We start from the raw sequence: 19,147 nt of genomic DNA, 5'->3' as shown, positions 1-19,147 counted from the left end.
TTTTAGTTATAAAAACATAAAAAGTTACAGTGAATTTAGATATTTAGAATTTAGATAAAATTATGCATTTTAGATTCTTAATTTAAATTGGTGTTCATTATTTTCATAAGTATATATATCAGAATATAAATAGTTACTTTGATTTTAGATATTTAGAGTTCTAATGGAGATAATGACATAATTTTATTGATAACACAGATAAGAATTCGACTTGAAAAAATGGATGAAAATATACAAGTAATGGTACCTTTCATCTGAGTGTTCAATTTGAAACAATATTTTCATCTATGGAAGATCCTTAATTCAGAAGAGCATCTTTTTAAGATTGAAGGACGAAGGTTCTAATCATTTAAGTGCATGCTGCCTTTAACATGAATGAACCAGATTTTCTCACAATCATATTTTAATTGCAATATCTTTCAGCCTACATCTGGGGTTGAGGTGATCCTAGTGGATGTGAATTATTCATGAAGTATAGAACATACCTTTTGTATATTTTGAATAAGATTCTTAACATTATGGTCACCATGAACTCAACGCAGTTGGATGTCACTTTTTAATTTTTTTAGGGCTCAAAAGAGTTTCCAAAAGCACTGTAAAGCTGGATCAATAAAATGTCTATTTTTCAAAGGGTTTTATACCCTTGATTTCAACAAGAAAAATCAAAGAACATCTGGACATACTGATATCTAGAAAGTATTCATATGTAAACATTAGCGTATAAAATATAAGATAAATACAGACATTTATGTACATATTTATAAATATCACAAACATGTTGTCCGATTTGACTCCAATAAAAATTATAAAAAATGTGAAATGATGGTGCACCCAAAATATGAATTCAGCTTAAAATTAATGATTCATAAAATATAGTTTCTCCTATAAAAAATATATAGTTCCCTTTATTTCATTAAGAATATCAAATATCTATTTTAATTACATTGCCATATTCCCAAATAGATATTTATCTCAAAATAAATTAATTATACTTTTATTTCATTCCTCAATAAATCTTAATCCACCTTAGTCTTTAGATGTTGGTTGATACCAATAAATGTTATATATCCATTATATATATAATTACTTTTGCAGCCCATATTAGTATAATTGATATTGTTCAAACAAAAGAAGCAAGGCAATGTCATTTATCACTATTTAAATAGTCAACTGCATTAAAATGCATTTTATTATTTATTTGATCGGCATTAATGACATACATGCAAAACTGTGTTATTTATTATTTTCACATAATCAAATTTAAAAATATTATGCATTAAAATATAACTCAATATGATTCTTTAGTTTCCTGAAGACATCATTATTCCTCTATTTAGGATTTTAGGAATTTTTTCTTTTAAATATTATTTATCAAGAAATTATTTATATGCGTCAAATGTGTATTTTAATGTTTATTCATAATTATTAATGACTTTTAAGGCTTAGAATACTTAAATATTAAGTTTTTGAGTCATAGTGTGGGTGAGGGACTCATGAGAGCAATATAATTAGGTGCATACTCAATTGAGTTGACTCCGCAGGCAACTAACCCTAATCATTTTTTTCTGAGTTATACCATTTGGAACTCAATCATCTAGACCTGATTGACTTGAGTAATTCCTAACAGAGTCAACCCAAACCCAATGAGAAATCTGACTCGTTCAAATCATGTAACTGAGTTAACCCATGATCTGATAAATACCTTATTTAATTGAGTTAACTTAATTGTGATCAAGATACCATGAGTTGTACGAGTGTGGGGATACATGAACCATCATTATTGGCTTACATTAACAATGAAGGTTTGAGGAATGTAATCGCATAGCCTACGAATCAATCACAAACTCCACAACTTATTTAGAATTTATCAATACATGCTTCACTCATCATTATTTACATTTCATGTCAATAGAAAATTATATGAAACTAAAGATGGTTATATTATCAAACATGGCAGCATTAAAATCAATACATGTTGTATTATCAACCTTGTGTTTCGGGTGTTGTTGATGCAATTAGTGCTGATCATGGAGGTGTCTTATAGTGTCATTGATCAGATTTAAGTAGCGGAGATCCTTTACAAGAGCATATCATGTATATAACTAGATGCCAGGAACATGTGTATCTTGTGGATTCACACTTACGGAACATGAAAAGAGTGTGGCACCACATTTTTTCGATTTTTGTTTTGCTTCATCCCAAGAAGATGGTTTATGTTCAGTGTGTTATTTTTCCGTTGATATTTGACCAAGTCAATAAAATTTGCAAGACATTGACTCATAAAATAATATGACCAGCTAGTGATGAGCAAGGGTTGTTTGCACAAGGATGGAATTTACAAATTTATACCCTTTTAAACAGTAATGAATTATGAATAATTTATAAAATAAATACTCTGAGATGAGAAGGATGATAACTAAGGACAAATTTATGCAATACCTAATGTACACAATTTTGTTTAAAATATAATAATTGGGTACGGTGGATTATAAGGAAGGGTAAAATGGATATGGATAAGATGGATATATGTGGATGTGTAGATGGATGTGGATGGACAAATGGAAGAATGTTAAGAAGAAAAATATGATATTGTAAGCACAAAGAGACTGACCATTGATCTTTAGATCTTCCAGGATTAATACAGTTTACAGTACGGGTAGAGTCAAACTTAGGGTAATAATTTTTCATTGACATTTGTGTTAATCAATATATATATATGTACTCAAATCTTGAAATAATATGAATAGGCATTGATTAATAAGGGTTATCTGCCTAGAATATTAAACACGGTTTTAGATGATAAAGGGAATGGTATCAGGGATTAAAAAACTTTTTAGGCGGTAATGCGTGGATGAGAGGGGATATTTTATAAAATAATATGCTGAGATGAAAAGGGTTATAAGGATGTAATAACTAACATAAATAAATCATATCAAGTATAAATAGGCAGTAAAAGTGATAATGATGATGGATGCATGTGGTTAATATGGATGAGCTGGATGTATGCGGATGAGATAGATGTCAACAGATGTAGAATTGATGGATGATAAGAAGATGACTATGATCTAAGTGTGAGGAAACACATTGTAGATCCATTCTAACAGGATCAAGGTTTTTCGTGACAACAGGAAATCCCCTCCACTTATCTTTCATCATCTAACTTTAATCAACAATGGGCACCGATAAGACTTGATGTATATCAAAAACACTTTCTTTCACTTGGTTTACTAAAGTAAGAGAAATTCACATATGATTTATACATGGATAGAGGGTTCTGTTTATAGATAATAGTATGTGAATGGATAGAGGGGAGAGATAATGCTATCCTCAAAATGTTAGCCCCGAATGATGTCTAGAACACTACATATCATAATTGGAATCGAATCATCCTCAATCATTCTATTTTTTCTCTCCTTTATTGATCCATGCATCAAACTTGCCAATGTTTCATTGAATCCTCAAATTTCACAAAGATTCTGCCACATTTTAATTCATTCTTAATAATTGACTGTTAGCAAAAATCTCTGTATATGAATTCTCCACAAAGTATGCATCATAGTCTGCTCTATTCTCTTTTTGCAATAAAAGTGCCATGTGTAGACGCTTTCTCAGCTTCCCAAATTGCGTTGATTGCAGTTCAAATCATCATTTTTCCATTGTTCCATGTGTCTTCAATTTTTGGACTTCAGAAGTTGTATTGGTTCTACCTTTTTTCATTTATCATCATATCCTTGCACAATAAAAATGGAACCTTTTTGAAAATGATAAGAACCCCAATCCTTGGATTCAGATGCCAAATCTAAATTAATAAGACTGTGACACATGGTGAAATCAAATAAAACTAGAAAATTTCATTAAATAGGGTTGAATTTGTAAAAATATTAAAATTGATATTCTGACAGATTTTTATTTATGGATTCAATGTCATAAAATTTTTTAATGAAAGATATAACTTAGAAAATTATTTTAAAAAAATATGATGCCATAATATCATTTAGAAAAAATAATGTCCATTTAAGCTTAATACCATACATTTTTAATAAGTTTAGTGAGAATAAAATGAAAGATCATGATATTAACCTAATGATTAGCGTGTTATCATGCACACAAAAATTTTTGATAGATCTCTAGTATCAATTTCTGTAATTTAAGTGAAAAAAAACTTGGTAGATCACTCGACCTTCCAAAGGAGTAGTGATTTCTTTATTATTTCTAAATGGATAGAGTATATTATATTTCAAATAGATAGATAGATGAAAGGGATTTGATGCTAGGCATAAATTTTCCTCCCAAAAATCCACATGGATTGTTTGATATCACATCTTTAAGTTGTATCACCATCAAGTATTGGATTTTCTCTCTTATCATACATCCACATGTTGGATCATGAGCATGTGAAGTGAATCCTTGAATTCATTGAAGCTTCACCTTCGATTTCCACATTTTAACCATTTATATAACACTTATGTCAGTAAATAGTATAACCTTAAATTATCTGAAAAGAAAAGTTCATTATAGTGATCCTTCTCTTTCATCCAAAAAAATAAGCACCATGTATCATGCTCGATTTGCATGTCTTGTCTTTCTTGTCACATTTTAGCAATTTTAACCTTAACGTTTCCTTCATCGGGCCACGTCTACATGCACAATAGATAAGGAAATGTAAGATAATAATTGGTCATAATAGCATCATGATTTTGTGGTGCCGCAATTCAATTTTTGGAGCAGCTAATTGTTGGTGAATACCAATGATGGGTCACTATCCTACAAATCAGATACTAACACATGGCAGTTTTGAAATAAGGTTCAAAAGTTTCTCAAGACCCCTTAAATAATTTTAATTGATAAATATCCGAGTGCATATGTTCTGACGTAGAAAATTAATATATCTCTGAATGTAATGTCATAAAATTCTATAAAATATTTTATTTAATAATTTGATGTATGAAAATTCTATAAAAATACCCAGACATCCATAAAACCATATTATCATTTAAAAAATATATATTTAATGATTTTAAGACTTGATAACACACATATCTTATTATTTAAAGAAAAGAAACGTGAAAAATTAGTGATACTTGTCTAATTATCATGTTATCATTGGGTATGTAGGCTAGATGGATGTTCCAACATTTATTCACACAACATAAATATAAAATATTATAAATATTTGAAGCAAAATCAGTAGGTTATCTGATCACCCTACACCGAATGAAATAAAAAAAATTATCGCCTTACACCATTAGATTAAAACCAAATGAACAGACTTTTCTATCACTGAGTTTCATGGTAGAATATCTTGAAGCTGTTCATATAACCAACCTATAGATGTATCCAAAATGATCTTTAGAATGTTGTATCACCTTGTCCTTCTCTCAAAACCTATGCTTGAAGTGCTAGAAGATGTCCTCACCAGCTTTAAGTTTCACTAGAAGGCAAGCTTTGAGAGAGGTAGGAAATTAATGGGAGGATAGCAAGGTCTGTCTTGCATGTGCAACGAAAAATGGGTTCCCTTCCCTATTTTTTCTAGGTAAGAAATTTTCATAAAAGATCCTAAAGTTTGAGTAAATTCAACGAGATCAGAAAATCTTGTGTCTGACCCTTTTGGCCCTTATATTAGTCTAGCCAATATCTCTAATGGCCCAATAATCTTTATGAGCCAAACATATGAATTAAATATATCAATATATATTAATTTTTCAATAATCAATTTACCCAATCTATAGGTTGAGTTGCTAGTTCATGGGTTGTGCTCAAGAAGATGCAGAGGATTTTGTCAACTCTATCAAGTAAGCTTCACATTCATTAGTTTCCATGTATGTTTAATCCTTCATCCACACGATAATTTCAAATGACTTAGTATGGTTAATCATCACACCCTAATCGATCATTACAGTTGGCACTGATACGTGATAGAAAACATCAAATAACACATTGTCCAATATTTCCAATGATTTATTAGTATATTGTTCATTGACTAAATCTCCTCTAAAATCAGGAGGAAATGATCTCATCCTTTCCACATAACCCCCTTTGTGGGTTTATTTCTGGATTTGATATAAGAATGATTTGAAAATCATGGTTAGAGTCCTCAGAAGTCGTAATCAAAACACAATGATCAATCCACTATGTATCTTCACTTTGGGGGCATATGGACCACTTAATACAACCACCAAATGAATCAACCTAATGGATAGTCTGATATAATAGCATTAATGGGTTCATACAAATAAATTCAATGAACTATTTCCCTAAATAACACCCACTATCTATCCTTAGTGTCTCTCCAATGATGGCTACATGATCAGTCATAGTCATCATATGAGTAAGATTATACAGTGTTATTTTATGAGATATTTTAGTGTCCATCTTGAGTATCCTTTGAATAATAGGATTTATAATATATATTTGAAGACCAGTGGTCACTATATTATGATCTCATCATAATTCATTTTATGATTTCATGTACTTGATGCCTTAACTATAAACATCATACAGTAATAATTTTGAATAAATGTTTATTCCTATGAATTCTGATTTGCTTGTAGACCGCATAATTTCCACATCAAGATTGAGAAAATGGTAAAATGTGATCATTATATTGAAACTGGACTACAAGTCTGGTTATTTGAAAATCAAATTTATCTCACTCTCTCATCGTTGTGAAGCTATAATTTGTGCACTCTTGGTGAAAATATGCACTATGGCATTGCATGCCTTTGTTTTCATTGTAAAGATACACATATTTTTCATTTGAAGACAATTTCTCTTGAACTTTTGGTATAATGAGAGAGAGTAAAGGACTCTGCTCTGTAGAAGAGTAAGTGAGAAACCAAGATTGATCAAATTTTGAGTAGTATCCATGATAAATTTTTGGATTCCAACTCGTTTATCATGAACTCCAAATTAAAATCCAATTATACATATGTATTGATCCCTTATTATTTAATTTTTATCATTTTAACACCAAGATTTCCAGTGGTTAAACGAATTTTTAATTTTAATTTTTTTATATTTTTCGATTTCATTCTCTTTTCCATTCATATATGTTCTTTAGATGCACACATCCCATAAAAATGGTTTTAAATTCTAATCTACTTGTGGATCGACCTCAACTGAATGACAAGAAAAGGCAGAATTTTCTTTGTCATTTTGTAATACTATAATTGAAAACTGGATTTAATTTTAATGTTATAATAACATAAACTCAAGCTTATACACAAATATTTCTGTCTCCCTCCATGCATCATTTTAAAAATAATTTAATCCAATTTTATCTATTTGTGCCTTTCTCTGTACTGCATTCCAAATATCAGTATATTTTTTCTCAAATATGAAACTCCGGACTACTTTTGAGTATTAACTTTATCCGATCATCTTCCTCACATCTATCATAGTTAATTTTAATATATTTATTTATCACCAATTCTTAATAAATGGGTGGTATATACATATATTTATATATTTATTAACTCAAGTACATGAAAGCCTTATTAAATTGGAAAAAATGAGGAATTTAACTATTATACCCAATGGTAAAATAATTATTATTGTTATAAATTCTTTACCTTTTATTCCTTACATTCAAGTTTTATGATGTCTAATAATAATCAATAAATCGACTCAACTTTATGGATAGTAAGTAATTTTTAAGTGAATAATTAAATAAATCACATTTCATTAGACTTATTCCCTTTAGTTTTCTCATGTTCCCCTTATTCTACACTGATTATTGAAATCATCTTAAATATCTATCCGAAGTGAAAACAAATAAATCAATATTTGAATATACCCAAAAGTAAATATTCCAGTCCATAGATAATTGTAATTGGTCATAAAAAGTAACATTATTACTTCATAACTAAAAAGTAACATTTTTATTTTGACAAGTCAGCTCCAAGTTCATTGCTTTGGGATAGAGAGAAAGGGACTGAAATAAATCCTCTTTCTCTTATTCATATTGGATTTTATTCTTTTGAGCTCTCCACTAGTCTTCCTTAACCATGTCAATGGAAACGAAAATACAAATGATTGAGGACCATTATCATCATAAAAAGAATCAGGTATTACCACTAGATCCAATCAATTCACAAAGTTAAATATGCCTAATTATTTAAGGTATAATGACTAAGCCAAATACGTCTAAATTCTCAAAATATATGCCAAATGTGGGTGAAATTATATTCTCAGGACCACCGATGAGCTGTAATTTGCAACCCAAAGTTAATTCACAAGTCCATCAGATAGAAACATGATTCATAATTTGATCTGGCAACATAGATTTTCTGACAAGAACTGTACACTGTTTTTGTCTATGGAGAAAAAAATATATATTTTGACAATTTCACAGGACAGCGCCTCACTGGAAGGGAAGAAATATTTGGAATTAAATATGCAATAATTTTCATCCTTGCGTGGGCGCTTTCTTAACCACCAGAATGCTTTAGTGGAGAGGGAGAAGGGGACGACGACGGAGATGCTTGCTCGATCCGTCCTCTGTCCCCGTTTGCTCTGTTATCTGAGCAGCTCTTGTCGAAATCTTGCTAATTTCTGTAGAGGAAGACCAGCAGTTGGATCCTCGCTTCGGGTTACCCAGATCGAGAGGAGCGTTCGTACCGCAAAAGGTAATTATGGGATCAAAGATCATGATTAGTAAGTAGAATTGGGTAATTCTACCGTTTATTTTACTTGGATAATCGATGATTAATTTCAATTTTAGAACTTTTGCTACTGGTGTGATTCCAAAAGTTTCTGTTTTACTCTAGTCTTTGAATGCGGAAGTGGGTTTCATTCGGTCACTCATTGATATATATGTTACTCCATCCTAAAGTTAGTTCAAATTAAGTGTTTTGGAAAAATAATATTATGGAGTGAGCAGTATCAGGGAGTGCCAATTTCGACCAAAACTGTGAGAAAAGTACGGTGGTTTGTGTTTCTGTTTGCTAATTTGGTAATTTTTATATCCGAGACATTTCCATGCGCTGTCTGGGTGCCATATTTTCAGATGTTTTTGTTTCACTTCCCGGCCCATTCTTGGATTATTCTCAAGAATCAATTAAGTTGGGATAATAAACTTAACACTATTTTTTGGTGATTGAGTTATTGAGGTTTTGAGTAAATGTCTATCAGTGTCGACTATTCAATATCCTCGACTTCACATGGTTGGCTGACCACCAATATGTTGCTTTTGCCCCTCTGGTGTTCCTCGTAAAACGTGAAATATTACTATTTATTTAGATATAATTCATAAATTGACCATTTCTACAGCTTGTCATCCTTTCTCTCGTTTGAATTTACGGATATGAGACATCTTATCTTATTCAGAAATAAACTTAAGAACAGAAAAAATCAAGTTTATCTGACTGGATCCTGCACTTAGAACTCAAGGCCAACATAAATGAAATGATATCATGTGTGATATTTGATTCAAGCAAGAAGGCAATCAATGAAATCTCGAACCGATGATCTGATACAGTCCTTCCCAGGACTTATCAAAGCAAATGGTGTAAGAGAGTGGCCACGTCACGTGCCAGCGTGGAGTCTGAGCGCCCAACCGAATGAGTACTACCGGGAGCAGAAGAGAATAAAGTGGGGACAGCAGAGGCAGAAGGGGGCATTCGATCAGAAGTCGTTACGAGGAGATGCTCTCGAGGAGGGAGGGTTGATTTGACTCGTCCCATCGTCTACGCAAGGAAGGAGCCGATCCGGCCTCGCCTGCAGCTATCCGCTCTTCTAGTTTGATTCCTTCGAACTTGAGAGATTACTGTTTCTTTTGTTTTTCTCTACAGATTTGCATCATCTGGTGGTTATAGTTCTTACACTACGTTCTGGTGTTCGACGAGTCGCGCGGTCACACTCTAAGATCCTAACTATCGCGGCGCGTTTTATCGGAAGAGTTACTCAAACCTAGCAAGGTCATTCAGCGGTGGATATCCCTGCGGATTCTATCATGATCCCAATACCAATCCTCCCAGAACTTCTTGATCAGGAAGTTTTTGCCTCACAACTTGCTGGGTTGAGCCAGTCGTCCCAAACAACCTCGGAGATTCTCATCATTCCCAATGATCATGACGTACAGGGTATTTAAAGAAGAAGAATTTTGGAGAGAAGTTGGTGTTTCAAACCATCCGGTCAAGGGGGATCCTGTTGACTTGCTTCCTTTCTTCACAAGTCTTTCAGAAGTGTCAGCTAGCAACTCCGAATTTGCTATTTCCATATTTTGACATTTCCTTTTCTGTTATTTCCTTTTCTGTTATTTCCTTTTCCATTACATGTAACTCCCTCGTATCCCATTATACAAGGGGTACACGGGAACTGATTGCATCTATGAAGAAGTTAAGATTCTTTCTGTCTCTCCTTCTTGAATCTGTTGAAGTTCTTCCTTGTCAACAAGGAATTATAGTTGGAAGGATTATTTGTTTAACCTTCCAACATGGTATCAGAGCGTGATCTGTGAGGAACACGTTGTCCGTTTCGCCATTGCCGGTGGAGAGTATTGCCGTCAGCAAGGTTACGGTTGTCGTCGTGCTGAGGGGTTTTTTGCCATTGCTTGTTGGGAGTAAAGCCATTAGCGGGGTTATGATCGTCATCGTCATCATCAAGAGTATCGTGAACACTCGATTGTTCAAGAAACGACTGTTCTGGATTTGTCGACACTCCACGAATTCATCAAGAATATCGTGGACACTTGACAACGTCATAGTTATCACTGTGCTGAGGAGTCATTGTCAAGGTTGTTGGAGTATATTGCCGTGCAAGAGGCTCTCAACCTCGGTGAAGCTATGACTAAAGTAACTGTCAAGAAGTGCCCTCTTCCAAATTTGAGGACGTCCTGCAAAGCTCAAAAGTTAGTGCAAAATGCCGTCTGGTGAAGCCTCATCCCATCTAGAGAATGACGTCCAAGGATCCGCAGTGGAATCACGGAGCCTTATTCCGTCATTGATCCCTCCACTAGCTGAACCAATTCGGTATAATGGAAAAAAATTTGCCCAATGGGGGCAGATAGTAGAGTTGACGCTGGTTTGCCGGGAACTAGATGATCACTTGATCGTCGAGATGGAGCCATCTCATCCATCATATAAAGCTTGGAAGAGAGATGATGCAAGTGTCCACGTTTTTTTACTTGGGAGCATGACCAAAGATCAGCTCCCAAAAATGTCTTTCCTAAAGACTGCCAAGCAGATATGGGATTATGTTCGGAAGAATACTCTAAAGAAGAGCAATCTTTGGAGAACTTATGAACTCGTCATCAAAGCATGGAACTTACGGCAAGGAGACAGATCTGTGACAGATTATGTGAATGAACTCCAAGCTATTTGGTTAGAATTGGACTACTACCGACCAATTCAAAATTCTGACGAGTGGGAGTATACGCTGCGAGTTAGAATGTTCAAATTCCTAATGGGTCTAAACTCTGAGTATGAACCACTACGGAGCCAGATTCTCAATTGGGAAAAGGTTCCCGACCTGGAGCAGGCTATTAATACTATATTGGAAGAAGAAGGCCGTCTACAAGTAGCTTCAAGTACACCAAAAGATGAAAATGGAATGGGACTTATGGTCAAAGTCAAGGGTCAGAAGACTGCCTTGGATCCCAACTCCAAGAATGCAACAAAGAATAGTGTACCAGAAGGGAGCGACGTAAACAAGAAAAACCAGGGAGGCAAAGTATATAGAAGTAATATTGTGTGCAACTACTGTAAACGAAGAGGGCATACAAAGGACAACTGCTGGGATCTGCATGGACGACCTCCCAAATTCCAAGCTCACTCTGTAAATACTCAAGGTAACAGTCAAGATGGGGAGTCATCTGAGCATGAGTCAATGAAGCATATACCAAAACATAACAGTGATGAGATTAGCAGTCTCAGGGAAGATGTTCTCCATGTACCTAACCTAAACGCTCAATTGATCTCTCCTTAACGGTTAGTTCAAGATATTGGTTGCACACTAATTATTGATTCTTCTGGCTGTTTTACTTATGACAAGGTAAAGAACCAGAAGATTTCACACTTTAAGGAATGAAGTGGGCTGATCTACGTCAAAGATGAAGTAAAAGCAGCACTGATGGCAGATGCTCAGATATCGGAAGTGAAGGGCAACAACCGACTTGAAGAGTTTAAACTTTTACATTCTCAACTGGGACATCCAGCCTTTACTTTGCTAGAAAAGATGTTTACCTCTTTTGCGAAGGATTTTGAAATTTCAAAAATTATTTGTGAATCTTGTCAATGTGCAAAGCATAAAAGGGCAACATACTGATACGAACCTCGATCTCGGTTCGGATCGGATTGGGAAGAGGACGAGGCGAGGTAGGGAATTCCTGGGGTTGGAGAGGTGAAACGGGAAGGGTAGGGGAGAAGGTCGAGCAGGGGAGGTAGGGATCGGCCGAGGGACGAGCCGCCTGAAGATGCGGTGATGTAGAGACGATCGCGGGGGACGGGGATCGTGGAGGAGGAGGACGGAGCGTAGATGTAGGAGAGACGAGAGGGAAGAAGAGTCACTAGTCACTCAAGGTCCAACATTCCAGTCTGCCCTCCTCTAAGGAGGGCTGTGCTATTTAAGGGCAACATAGAGAGAGAGAAAGCATAATAAAATGACGAAAATGCCCCCATGTGGGCTGGGAATCCTATCACATACAAGGGAGATGGCGAGAGGAGTCTGACTCCATTCTCTATTATCCATAGTGATATATGGGGACCATCTCCCATAACATCACTAACAGGGGCAAGATGGTTCCTTATCCTAGTTGATGACTGTACACGACTTAGTTGGGTACATTTGCTCAAACATAAATCACAGGTTACAAGGGTTATACAAGAGTTTTGTGTGAGAGTTCAAAACCAGTTTGGCGTATCTGTCAAGAAGTTCAGGTCCGAAAATGCAAAGGAATTCTTTAATGAAAGTTTGTCCTCATATTTCTTGACACACGGCGTACTACAAGAATCTTCATGTGTATACACCCCACAACAAAATGGCGTTGCTGAGCGGAAGATAGGTCATATAGTTAATACCGCGAGGACTCTTCTTCTTTATCAGAATGTCCCTAAGTATTTTTGGGGAGAGGCCATATTGACAGCAGTCCACTTAATTAATCGACTACCTTCCAAGGTATTGAAATATATCAGTCCAGTTGATAGTATCTCTGAATATTTTCCTCATGTCAACTTGAAGACCAGATTAAAACCGAAAGTTTTTGGATGTACAGCCTTCGTTCACATATATACCCCTATAGATAAATTCAGCCCAAGAGCAGTTAAGTGTATATTTGTTGGTTACTCGATAGGAAAAAAAGGGTATAAGTGTTATGACCCCAAGTCAAAGAAATTTTTTATATCTGCGGATGTAACATTTGCTGAAAATGAGCAATTCTTTGCAAATAGATCAGACGTACAAGCTCAGGCATCATTTGAAAATAACTCTCTAGATATATTTGAGACAACAACAACTGTGAGTCCAGCTCATGGAGAAATGTTGGAGCAGATACATCCATCTATTGGTAGAGATCCAATTGACACTGTTGTTATTAACCAATCAACCTCAGAAGATGTTAGATCAATTGAGGACGACACAACTGAAGAGGTCGTTGTATCTCAAAATGAAGAGCCCCAAACTGAGTTGGGTGTACCGGATCAAGAGATCCAAACTGAGTTGAATATACCAGATCAAGATGATGACTTATGGTGGCCCATTGCCCTGAGGAAAGGGAAAAGAACATGTACCCAAGGAGTCAAGTATCCTCTTTCTAATTTTGTGACTTATGAGCACACTTCTTCCAATTTTCAGACATTCCTCACTACGCTGGAGTCAACTATAATTCCAAAAACTGTTAAGGAAGCATTAACAGATGACAAGTGGACAGAAGCAATGAATATCGAAATGGAAGCTCTTATAAAAAGTGGCACTTGGGAGATTGTCGATTCACGTAAAGGTTGGGTGTCGTTGGGTGTATACAGTAAAATACAAAGCAGATGGGACCATAGAAAGGCTTAAGGCCCGATTAGTTGCCAAAGGATAAAATGATGATAATGACGATAAAATGACGATAATGCCCCCACGTGGGCTGGGAATCCTATCAAATTGCCTCCTGGATATTATTCCAAACTATCTGGTTCCAAGGTTTGTAAGCTGAAGAAGACACTCTATGGCCTCAAACAATCCCCAAGGGCATGGTTTGGGAAGTTCTCCCAAAGTCTCAGAAATATGGGGTACACACAAAGCCATGGTGATCACACTCTTTTTGTAAAGCAATCTCCTTCTGGACGTATATCAGTCCTTCTGGTTTATGTAGATGACATAATCATTACCGGTGATGATGAGGAAGAAACAAGGCAGTTGGGAGTTTGCTTGTCAGAGGTGTTTGAAGTTAAGTTCTTGGGACCTCTCCGATATTTTTTGGGCATTGAAGTTGCATATTCAAAGAAGGGTATTTTTATCTCACAACGGAAGTATATTTTGGACTTGATGCAGGAGACAAGGATGAGTGGGTGCAACACCACTCGAATCCAATATTAAACTGGGATTAAGTGAAGAATCAGCTCCAGTAAATAAGGAGAGGAACCAACGTCTGATTGGGAGGCTAATTTACCTAAACCACACAAGACCAGATATTGCATTTGCCGTGGGACTTCTAAGTCAATTTATGCACAGCCCCAGAGAACCACATATGCAAGCGGCTTACAGAGTATTATCGTATCTAAAAGGTACGGCGGGCCATGGATTATTGTACAAAAGGGGCAGTGGCATAAATCTGGAAATCTATACAGACTCAGATTACGGGGGATCATGTGTTGATCGACGATCAACTACAGGATATTGTACATTCCTTGGTGGAAATTTGGTGACTTGGAAAAGTAAAAAACAGCCGGTGGTTGCTTTATCTAGTGCTGAAGCTGAATTTCGAGCTCTCACTAAAGGCATTTGTGAAGGGTTGTGGTTGTAGATTATCCTCTCAGATCTTCATCTACTACAAAATCCCCTGGATACAACAGTTATACTCTATTGTGATAGTAAGTCAGCAATAGATATAGCTCACAACCCCGTACAGCACGACAGAACGAAACATATTGAAATCAGCAGACACTTCATCAGAGAAAAGGTGGATCAAAAGATAATCAAGCTACAGTACGTGCCAACTACCGACCAAGTGGCAGACCTTCTCACCAAAAGTGTTCCAGGGACTACATTCCAAAAGCTGATCTCCAAGCTGGGAGTTACAAGCATCTACCTACCAGCTTGAGGGGGGATGTCAACTAGCAACTCCGAATTTGTTATTTCCATATTTTGACATATCTTTTTCTGTTATTTCCTTTTCCATTACATGTAACTCCCTTGTATCCCATTATACAAGGGGTACACGGGAACTGATTGCATCTATGAAGAAGTTAAGATTCTTTCTGTCTCTCCTTCTTGAATCTGTTGAAGTTCTTCCTTGTCAACAAGGAATTATACTTGGAAGGATTATTTGTTTAACCTTCAACAAGAAGTCCTTATCAGTGTTGTAGCTGGCCATCAGATACATCTGTCATTGAACTTTGCGTTTATCCAAACAAATATTAATTTAGAAAAAGATAAAAACATAACGGGGATCATCACAGCGTAAGATAAAAATATGAATCAGATTATTTATCTTATTATTTAAGAGTGTCGTTGTAGAAACCATCCCGAAGCTACTTACTCTGTGTATTTTCTAGTGACAATATTACGATGCTTTTGACATTTATTTTGAATTTCGAGTCTTGAATAAATTTGGAGATTCAATACGAATTACATCCTACTTTAATGTCATCTTAGAAAATTTCTAGCATATTTTGTCCCACTGTCTAGGTATATTGAAATGAAAGAGATTTTTTTATAATATTTATTTTCTTGATGATTCTGTGACCTTAATGGAACATCTTGGGTCTCAAGTATATATCAGATAATTGTATACACTCATAATATGGACGGAAGTTTGTCTCCTCTCCTGTTGTATAATATGAAGCAGAGATAGATGTAAATTCCTAAACAAACAGCCGGAAAAATAAAACTTTATGAATTATGGTCCACAACTCATTACGTAGGGTATGAATATTTAAAGGGAAAGAGGTAGGGGATATTTCTGGAAAATTGAGTTTTAACTCTTTGGAAATGGGCCAAAGATTTTTCCCCAGACCTGAGGCATACTGCATCTTATCTTCATATGATTTCCTTCTTCTTTGTACTTCTTCCTGTGTCGTATCTAATATCTGATTTTGATTCTATATTTTCTTGATTCACCAGAATTTCAACGTGCGTCACCAGTGCACGATTAATTCCCTTACATGAGCTCCCTTTAAAGATTAACGAAAGAATTGAATCGTATGAAACACTAAATGATGTGACCGGTTCATCATTTTTATCTTTAGCTTTTTCAGTTTTTTATTTTTCTCCCGACCTACCTTAAGCTTTTAGTCCCTTTGACTGGAATAAGACCGAGGACGGGATTATGCCCAAATTTCAGTCTGATGTTGTGTAAAATTGTATATCTCTATTTTCCTATTTAAGGCAGTTAGAGGGAAGTAAAACTTGAACCGTTCCAGTATTATTTTCGAGCTTCCAGGGAGGCAAGCTCCTCTCTTCTCCCTGTTTCCTCTTTCTCCAATCATCCGAAAGCCAACAGAATTTGTTAAAAATATGTGAAATTTTCTTGTTTTTAATCTTATCAGCCCTGAAATTTAGATCTGTGAAGCAGTCGAGCCAGACCATGTCTGAGGCCAGACTAGAACCATCTGCAGCTTTGCCGGTGCACTTTGAGGACTGTCGAGAAGTGGGGCTTCTGCCTGCTACCGAGGATGACTATGGTGGAGTTATTGTTGAAGTGACGTCAGCAATGAGTCCGGAAGATTTCTCATCTTCTTTGAAGGCCTCACTAGCCTTGTGGAGGCATCAGGTTAGATTCTTTTACCCGATCAATGATTTTCCTCCCTACTTTCAATTTCAACTGTTTTTGATTAAAAACCGCGTTCAAAATTCCATTTGATTTTGGTTCATATCACACTGTTGTGCGCATTCAGTTTCAAGAATTTTGACCCATTTTTCTTTTAAGAGTTCTGATTCAGCTTAAAATTTTAAGATAAAAGGAGCCATTTATTTGTTGAAATTTGACTAATTTTGAGGCTATTTTCCAGAATCTCTTTATCATTTCCATCATTTTTAAGTCCTCCATATCTGAATGTTGTCTCTTGCGTTGTATTTTAAGTTTATCATCCAGTGTATTGAAGAATACGAAATCTAAGAAAAAAATTGTGAAGTTTGACATTATAACCTTCTTCCTTGTGCTCTTTCACGCAAACTTTTCAAGTCCTCTATTTTTCCCTTTGAGATTTACAGAATAAGAGGGGCATTTGGATCAAACTGCCCATTCAGTACTCAAATCTCGTCCACTCGGTTGTTCAGGTGATCATTCGTCAGCTCATTAAAGCCTTCGATAGCAGTCACTTCTCACCATTAACTCTGTCTTAATGTAGGAAGGATTTTGGTATCACCACGCGGAACCGAGCTACATAATGCTCGTCTACTGGATCCCATCAGTGGAGCACAACACCCTCCCGGCGAATGCCTCTCACCGTGTTGGGGTTGGAGCTTTTGTGATGAATGACAAACGGGAGGTAACGAAGTAAACCCATTTCTTTTTCTGATGTATTCGTTATATAAGAATAAATAATTGCATTACTCATGACAGTAGATTCTTGTGGTTCAAGAAAGAACCGGGAAATTCCGTGGTTCAGGGGTCTGGAAACTGCCCACTGGTGTTGTTGATCAGGTCCTTCCTCCCCCACTTATCATAGAATAATAAAAATAACTCGAGTTTATTCATGATAACTCGAGTTTATTCTTCCTCAGGGTGAGGATTTATCTGCTGGGGCCGTGAGGGAAGTGAAAGAGGAGACTGGGGTACGTGTTTGCTGTTGAAAGCCCTTCCTTCCCTACTTCAACCCTTCCTTTTATAGCTAGTTTTAAATAATTGGGGAGTATTATTTCTGCAGATCGACGCAGAATTCCTGGAAGTGCTTGCCTTCAGGTGACCTGCCTCGCCTGTGAACTCCACTTCGCATAATTTTATATTGCATTTTGTTGTGTTATTTTTGCCAAGAACTCTTAACCATTCCAATTATATTGAGAAAAATTGCCCATTTTTATTTAACAGCCACTTTAATGTAATTTCTAATTTCAGGCAGAGTCACCGGACCTTCTTCGAGAAATCTGATCTGTTCTTCGTGTGCCTCCTCCGGCCAATCACCTTCGACATCAATGTCCAAGAATCCGAAATCGAAGCTGCCCAGGTGAGAAAAGAACCCTCATTTTATAGGGGTTAGGCACATCCTGATCGGATCAAATCGATATTCAATCATCAATCAGATCGATCATCTTGATGGATGGCAAAAATATGAATAAAATTGGCAAAAATAACAATAAGTATGTGGCATATGGCAAAAGATGAGGCCAAAATACCCCTGCATTAATCAAATTTATGAGATGATTATTTTGAGGTGATTTATTTATAAATCACCTCATGATTTATAAATCGGTTAACTAATGGCCCTCATGATCTTGATCCGTTCTTTCAGATCACAGACCCCCATCTCCAAAAAAAGTATTTTAACATGATTTATTTATAAAAGATCTTAAAAAATGATGTTTTAAAATAAAATATCATGTTTTGATGCGGTTGTTTTGAGGTGGTGCAGTGGATGGCGATAGAGGAGTACATGGCACAGCCTATGATGATGAAGCACCAGCTGATGAAGTACATCGCAGCCGTTGGATTGGCCAGGCACGACAAGGGGTACGCGGGTTTTACGCCCATTCCTGTGGCTTCCGTCTTCTCCGAGTACGAGAGTTTCCTCTACTTGAACGGCAGGGATCTGAATGTCGGCTGATGGATCCCCAAATGGACGGTCCAGATGTGTTCCCAGGAAGATTGTATTACACTGAATATTGGGCCTTTTTCGGGGGTCTTTTGTATTTTTATTTTTTCCGTTACCTGCTTTGTCGGTGGTCAATGCCAAAAGAATCTGTCGTTTCCGGCTCTGAAACTGAGATAGAGAGAGAATGAAAGAGATAGATAGATAGAAAGAGAGAGAGGTAGAGAGATAAAGAGAGAGATGCTAGGAAAGGAACTCTA

The 19,147-nt window shown here is 35.9% G+C and overlaps 1 protein-coding gene across 2 annotated transcripts; it reads left to right on the top strand.

Annotated features, from left to right (window-relative positions):
* The first annotated feature begins 8,413 nt into the window (after positions 1 to 8,413).
* Positions 8,414 to 19,036, top strand: LOC144712706 (nudix hydrolase 2-like). 2 transcript variants are annotated; one of them, XM_078586981.1, is made up of 9 exons: positions 8,414 to 8,627; positions 16,689 to 16,912; positions 17,353 to 17,418; positions 17,490 to 17,630; positions 17,708 to 17,785; positions 17,866 to 17,916; positions 18,009 to 18,043; positions 18,197 to 18,305; positions 18,711 to 19,036. In XM_078586981.1, the coding sequence occupies exons 1-9, from the start codon at positions 8,480 to 8,482 to the stop codon at positions 18,900 to 18,902; spliced, it is 1,044 nt and encodes a 347-aa protein (XP_078443107.1). In that variant the 5' UTR covers positions 8,414 to 8,479; the 3' UTR covers positions 18,903 to 19,036. The 2 variants fall into 2 exon arrangements, 1 of the variants encoding a protein (XP_078443107.1); XR_013583863.1 differs by lacking the exons at positions 17,353 to 17,418; positions 17,490 to 17,630; positions 17,708 to 17,785; ... (2 more) ...; positions 18,197 to 18,305; positions 18,711 to 19,036 and adding an exon at positions 9,489 to 16,586 and having other exon boundaries at positions 8,488 to 8,627.
* Positions 19,037 to 19,147: the final 111 nt, after the last annotated feature.

The sequence above is a fragment of the Wolffia australiana genome, chromosome 15 (assembly GCF_029677425.1).
Source record: "Wolffia australiana isolate 7733 chromosome 15, ASM2967742v1".
Taxonomy (NCBI): Eukaryota; Viridiplantae; Streptophyta; class Magnoliopsida; order Alismatales; family Araceae; genus Wolffia; species Wolffia australiana.
Note: the sequence above shows the minus strand (reverse complement) of the source record. Positions and strands in the feature narration are given on the sequence as shown.